The sequence below is a fragment of the Sardina pilchardus genome, chromosome 2, assembly GCF_963854185.1.
Source record: "Sardina pilchardus chromosome 2, fSarPil1.1, whole genome shotgun sequence".
Classification (NCBI taxonomy): Eukaryota; Metazoa; Chordata; class Actinopteri; order Clupeiformes; family Clupeidae; genus Sardina; species Sardina pilchardus.
The window spans coordinates 39,110,003-39,117,527 of record NC_084995.1 but is presented as its reverse complement, the minus strand read 5'-3'; the positions used below and the strand labels follow the sequence as shown (position 1 = coordinate 39,117,527).

The window sequence follows — 7,525 nt, the reverse complement described above, 5'->3', positions numbered from 1 at the left end:
GAAACAGGAAGTCTGAAAAGGCTGGCATATGTGAAGTGAATATTCAATGTTGTATAGTGCTGTGCATAATGCAGCTTGACCTTCACACACACAGCTGCCGTGAAAATATTGTCTTCAAATATCTAACATTTCACATCCAATGCCACAGTTAACGCTGTATTCACTTGAGTACCCAGCCATACACCTGCCACATCGAGATGGATGGGGATATGTAAAAAAACACACAAATACAGTACATGGACATACAGACAGAGATTTCTCATTTTATAGTTAGATGCTGCTGAAATGTTTTACAAAAAAATACTTGAACTGAAAAACTGCATATTTTTGTCCCAAAGACCCTATTTTCATAAAACTGCATATTTTAAAACCCAGTGAGCAAGAAGTGTTTTTTTTCTCTGTTTTCTATTACTTTCCCTGTAAACCTGAACCACCATTTACCTTTGAACCTGCACATTATATTAGTCCAGGCAGTATTAATTCGTTGACCCGAGCAAAGGCAGTATCACAAGCCCTTCCAGCCATTAATGAAATCCTTTGAAGTCTGTGCTTTTAAGACGCTTTCCATTTAAATATCAGTGCTTCAGCAAAGAGAATGCATGATCAGAATGCTGCAGTGTCTTTTTGTTGACGCTGAAAATAAAATCTGCAGGACAACTAACCTGAGTTTGTAGATGGTAGGCGTCTGGCATCCGTATCAGCTCAGCTGCCAAGGGAGTATGAAAGTGCAGTGCACTGATCATTTGGATATTGCCATTTAAAGGAAAAGATCTCAACTCATACTCTTCCTCACACCTGTCTTATTTCATGGTCGTTTACGTTTACACCACTGATCTTTTAACACGTCACTGTTCAAACAATGGGTTAATGCCTGGCAATACAGAACAGGTGATTCATCTTTTTATAATGGACATCATGATTTACTATTGTACAGCTGTCACACTTTCTGAGGTACAGTATCTACAGTATGAGCGGATTTGTTCTTGTTCTTCACAGCAGCATTGTTTACCAAGTACAGTACTTGAGATATTGAGTACTGAGAGCTCTTAAAGGAGAATTCGCATAGTTTTTTCACATAGATCTTTAGTTAGAGATCACCAAATACTGTTGGTTCGACAGGAGTGTTTTTCCATACTGACAATACCCTGTGACCTCAAGAAACATACAGTAGATAGGTGATGTCTGGAATTCTCCTTTAGCTGCAGTAGAAAGCCTGTAAAAAAATAAATGTATGTGTACTGTATGTGTCCACTGTCCATATATGTTAACCGTTTAATGCAAGGTTTGCTGTGTGTCAGGAAAGCTGAATTTAAAATCAACAGTCAACAGACATTGGACTGCTTTATGGCCAGGCCACTTTCACCTGTCCTGGCACAGTCTCCAAGTTGAACTGCAAATGATCGATGTCTTCTGTCCTTTGCCTAGTAACCACTCTGCTGCCGGGTAGCCTTTTGGTTTGAACTTCCAGGTCGGAGGTCACGGGTGCGACCTTCTCCTGAGAGGGGCCATGCACAAGCGCTGCCTTGGGGTTGAGGTGCACGCAACAGGCCTTCGGGTAGTTCCGGAAGCACTCGTACGCGTCACCGCACCCGCACACGCTCCCCTTGGGCTTCAAAGGCTGCTGCGGCGACACGTTGCACTTCATCCTCGCCGGCAGGATGCCAACGGAGCCGCAGCCGCGGGCCGACTTGGAGGGCACCGCGGGGGGGCGCGAGCGCGACGAGCCGGCGCAGCCCAGCAGACAGGCGCGCCGCAGCAGGCCCAGGTCCCGGCACATGACCCTGCGGAAGCTGGGCCGGAGCAGCATGCAGACCAGCGGGTTGTAGATGGTGGAGGACTTGGCGAACATGGCGGGCACGGCGAAGGCCAGCGGAGGGATGCTCTCGAGGTGGCCGAACGCCGCCCACATGGACACCACGGCGTAGGGGCTCCACGCCGACAGGAAGCCGATGCACACGGCCACGCTGAGCTGGAGATCAGGACCAGGAGGAGGAGGAGGAGGAGGAGGAGGAGGAGGAGGAGGAAGAGAGGTGAGCGGGAGTGGGTAACGTTGTGTTATATTAGCGCTTCACACTTGTGGTGAGAGGAGCATTATTTTAGCCATTTTGCATAGTTAGCTTTTAACACACAAGCTGTTATCTATGTTGGAGCGCACACACACACACACACACACACACACACACACACACACACACAGTCACATACACAAACAATGTGTCGAAAAGTCCAAGTTGTCACGAAACACATACAGTAGTGTTACTTTGGTAGACAAAAAAGCAGGTGGTCTATATTTCATAATTGCCACAACAGCTACAGCCATTAAAAGAGACTCCTACTTGAGGAAAAACAGTATGGCTGGGTGCCAAAGAATCAGGGTTCATTTGGCAAAACAACCAAATCAGGGACAAGGCACCCGTGGGATTTGGGATTCACACTTATGCCTGTTGGCACTTTAACACACCATGCCTCCCATTGATTAGCCAATCAAATACCACAGCATGCAGCAAACTCATTTTTTTTTTTTTTTTATCAGAAACAGAAACGCAAACCCTTCAGAGAAAACGAATAGCCATGCTGGGGCACAAAGCTCATCGGTAAAATACTAGATCCATCATAATGTTCCATGCCAAAGCCAGCACAATTAACTCTAAGTAATGAGTCCTTCATCACGGTGAGTTATCTATTGAGGTCAGCAAGTCCATATATGATCGAGGACATGCTCTGCGCTGCTGCATGCCTCCTTTAAATTTGTATTAGCTCTCTCTAGAGACTTATTGGGGTCGTCTATTAACACAATGGACACCGACGGAACGCCGTGCAGGGTTCATTTCTATTCCTCGTTTGTCCCGACCTCTACGTTTGCCTTTGATATCCATATACTGTGCGATTACTAGAACCTACTACGGCACGGTCACAGCAGAAAGGCGCCGTGACGACTGCGCGCCACCAACGAAAGGCACGTTTGATGTCTCTCGTGAGTGGAATGGCATCCGGTCTCCCACTGATTTGGCTAGAGATTAGACTGCATAGGAGGCCAGTGATAAAGGGACACAAAGGAAGATTAGAGGCGAAGAGATGAGACATTGGAGGGAGCAAGAGATCCCGATCCAGTTCATTTGCTGGACAAAATCCCATTTGGTTTCGTTAGGACCAGATAATAACACTTTGTTCATGCCCAGGCAAGGACATTTGGGTATAACAGCAGTGAAGACAGGTGAAGAAAATATCGATAAGAATATAAATTAACTGCACATGCTGTGCAAAATGGCGCGATTAAATGCATAATGGTACAATGGACACACTGTATAATTTAGCTTATTGGAGAGAAACAGAGCAAGTAAATTGTGTAACGTCACTGCAGTCAGAGTTAACAAACATCAGAACGATTCAAACGTAAAGCCAAACATTTCTCTGACAAGCACTGATGTCTGACCAGACATTTTGTCATGGTTGAATGTCCTCTGTGCTTTTCGACGAAGGAACTTGTCCAAATTGCAAAATGCATACACACATACTGTGTACCTTGACAATGATGGCCTGGATGTTGCCCATGCGAGACTTCTTGGGCACGTGGCGCTCCATGGCCTTCTTGGTGGTGCGCACGGTCAGCAGGATGCTGGCGTACGACACCACCATGACGGCGCAGGGGAGCACGTAGCAGCCGAGGAACAGCACCAGCATGTAGGAGCGGGCGCCCGGCTGCAGGTTGGACAGGCGCAGGTCGATGCAGCAGGCCGTGCCGTACGGCTCCGGGCCGTACTCGCCCCAGTGGGCCAGCGGGCAGCCCGCGAAGCCCAGCGCGTAGAGCCAGGCGCACGCCACCAGCAGGCGTCCGTGCGACGGCTGAAACCGGTTACCTGCAGAGCGGACGGGGGTTTGGTCTAGGTGAGTCCGTTTACATCAGTATTTAGATCTGCATAAGACTGCAACAGGAAAACAGCAATTCAAATGGCTTTTTTGCGTATTTTGTTATTATTATTATTAACATGACTTATCATGAATTTCTTTACACTGGTATGAAAACACTGTGTTCCCCCAGAGACTTTAGACTGATATATCTGTTTCTGGTGATAAACAGATCCTGGAAACTCATCTTCTTCAGGTGTTTGATGTGCAATATATGAAGACAAACAGCTTTCTATCTCTGCTGATCTACTGTGCTCTTGGCTCATTTCACAGTCTACTGCATGCTTTCCCATGACCTTTCCCTGGCTGGGCGATTGGACATACTCACCGTAAAGAGGATAGCATACTTTCATAAAGCACACCAAACTTAGCAAGGTTAACGTGGTCAGACTGCATATTCCAAACAGAAGGCCACAGAAAGCGTAGATCAAGCATGCCGTTTGCCCAAACAACCACCTTGAGGCGGAGGGGAAAAACACACAAACGATTGTGATGTGGATCTCGCACATGTGCCATTTCTCTCAATCATGTAATGATAGGACTGTTGGAACATGTTATAGTAATGACTAGACTTTACAGTGGGCATTAGACGGCATCTCATTTTATCTTGATGTTTTTCTCCCCTAAGCAGACATTATAGGATAAAATCAATTGATGCTATACAAATAAATCGAGCTATATACTGTAAGAGCTACTGTAAGACTGTTTCCTGTTACCTGTGAGAGACACTTGAGAGGACAGCCATGGGGTACAGGGAGAGAGTCAGACCCAGATCACTGATGGCCAAGTTGATGATGAAGAACTCGGCTGGCTTGAGTAGATGCTTCTTCTTGTAGGAGACATAGAGCAGCATGCTGTTCCCCAGCACAGAGCACATACCTGCCACAACGGAACATCAGTCAGGGCCAGGGGCCAGAGCAATCTACTGGACGCTTCAGTCAGAAAACCTCACACTGTGCTGTCCTGTTTCCACGACCCCAACATCATGGCTTCATTACCAAGGGGGTTAAATAGAGAAGCCCGCACACTCCAAATAGTCTGCTTGCTTAATGTTCTTATGTTTGCCGTATATGACGTTTCGACCTGCTGAATCTGAGGAAGACCGGCAGGTTTAAATGTCATTTAAGCCAAACAGAAAGAAAATAAGATAATCAAGCAAGCAAACTACCAGGGAGTGTGCAGTCTTCTCTTTTTAAACATTATAGAATTTCCTGTCCAGCACCTGCGATGTGCGCAGACTCTTTCTAAGTTCACTATCAGGGGAAAATGCATACAAACGCCAGTGTTGCAGCTTGCTTTGGACAGCAGCATCTGCTAAACAAATATCTAAATGTTAGTGTGATAACTCCTACATTGAGAGTGAGATGCCATGGGAGTAGGTGCAAACGTATATAAAAGTTACAGAGAACAAATTGAGTGTTCTTGATTCTGAAATGTCCATTTTCCTCTTCCGAGCAGCCAGTGAATTAAGCGAGAATTAATTGATTTGAGGGTAACAGGTACTGTACAGCTATAGTGTTGCATCATCAAAATATCAAAATGGACCCTGAATTACAATAAAGAGTGCGTGTGTACAAATCTTTTGATATTGATATACTTTGAAGGCGGGAATAAAAACGGGAGCATCTTCCCTTTCATCCGCGAAAAGGCGTCAGGGGAATTCTGGAGCGCGGTTTTCCAACGATTTTCATTCTCATCAGTGCGCTTCGCTAACCTGCATAAGTGTTCTGACGTTCAGCTTTCAAGATCAAAGCCTGCATGCAAAGCTGCGAGCATGTAAGCCTCTCAGAATACAGTAAACGTGTGTGTAAGAGTGTGAGTTTATCTGTGTACACACATCTGCATGTTAGCTTTGACGGAGAGCTTTAGTCATTCACAAAGTAAAGGCTCAGTGCATCTACATCTAAGGACATGTATGCATGTAGAAAAAGTGAACAGGATTTATGTTTGCAGGCACGATTGGAAAGTGAGACAATCAATGTGGATGTGTGCATCCATCTGTAATTGTGTGTGAGTGTGTTTGTGTCTGAGGCTGTACTTGTGTGAAGCTGTATTTGTGTACAATAAGATACATTTACGTACACAAGTGAGGCCAATGTTTCATAAAGTCCAAACATAAAGTAGTACAGTGTCATACAAGCGTGACAGCATCTTACAGATGCTAAACTAAGTCCTCATTCATATTCAGCCTGAAACAGCACACTTACCAAATATAGCATAGACAATGGCCATGCCCATATCTGCAGCCTCTGGGATGGTTGACTGAAACAATACCTCATCCTCCAATACACCCAACTGCATGAGAAGAAACAAAGCCATTAACTCACAACATTTCACAACAGGCCGCATATGTGTAGCACAAACACTATGTTCTAATATGTTGGAGATGTTACAGTATGTAGCTGAAAGATGCCACAGGCAGCTTTAAGAATGTTTTTCTGAGGAAATCCTCAGAAGAAGCCGTAAAGTTCTGGCAATATTGGGAGGGTGTATGTACTGTCCTTCAGTATAATTTGCATTAATTTCTTTGTGTGCATCAATTTTATTTAATTTACTTAAATTATTACTAGTATTGTAGGCTATATAAGAGGAATAATTTAATATATCAAAACAACAAAGTTGACATCAGTCCCAAAATGACTTCATTCCAAGGACTCACCAACAAGGGCAACAGATCACACGGTGTTATTACAGCAAATTTGATTTTACTGTAATTTATCTTCAGCTTATGTTACTGTGAGGGAGTTATTGTATTGTGGTTAATATGACACCATTACTTTAGTTTAACTTATTTCGTTTTGAATAGAATACATACTGATTCTCAGAGGGCTATACTACATTATAGTCTTTAAGCTGGCATCAAGAAGGCTTTAGTATGTGGAAAAGCATAAATGAGTGTAACTAAAGCTACCTTTGTACCAGTGAGCATCCATCTGTATGTGTGTGTGTGTGTGTGTGTGTGTGTGTGTGTGTGTGTGCGTGCGTGCGTGCGTGCGTGCCTGTGTGCGTGTGTTGAAGGGTGCTACTCATGTGCAAATCTGTTGAAGTGAGTCGGGTTGTGAATCGTGAATGTATTGGCAATGTGTGTTATGTTGTGTTGTGTTGAACTGTGCTCCACAGCAGGGGTACACTCCATGACTACAGCACACAAGGGAAACGGCTCTGATGATGTATGCTACAACTGTTCATCTGGCAACTGATATGAGACAGAAGATTGAAATGGTTCTGTGTGATGGCATATTGAGACACAATAAAGATGAGCAGAGGCCAGAGGGCCAAGGACAAACAATAGATATGTGGAGACAGATGGTGTCTTATCACCATAAACATTTCAATTAAAACACAAACACACACACAGACAAGCCAGGACCACAGATTAATGTTTGTTGTATTCATCTCATGAAGAAATGAGGAAGACATGATGTCTACAGCCCAGACAGCTCCATCTTCCTCAAATTGGTTACTGATTTGTCTCTATGCAATAGTCATAATATTTTTTACACACAACTTCTAAAAGCTTTCTGATTGTTCAAATTAAATTAAGCTGATGGACAGGTGCAACATCCTTTACAATTTAAGAAGAAATCCATCCACCTAGTTAATGTGTTCAACAAAAATG

General features: G+C 44.3%; 1 protein-coding gene across 1 annotated transcript; it reads right to left on the bottom strand.

Annotated features, from left to right (window-relative positions):
- Positions 1 to 1,342: 1,342 nt before the first annotated feature.
- Positions 1,343 to 6,207, bottom strand: LOC134099618 (opsin-5-like). Its single transcript, XM_062552561.1, has 5 exons — positions 6,114 to 6,207; positions 4,623 to 4,785; positions 4,235 to 4,362; positions 3,523 to 3,857; positions 1,343 to 1,969 (listed from the first exon to the last, which is right to left on the bottom strand). The coding sequence occupies exons 1-5, from the start codon at positions 6,205 to 6,207 to the stop codon at positions 1,343 to 1,345; spliced, it is 1,347 nt and encodes a 448-aa protein (XP_062408545.1).
- Between the last annotated feature and the right edge of the window lie 1,318 nt (positions 6,208 to 7,525).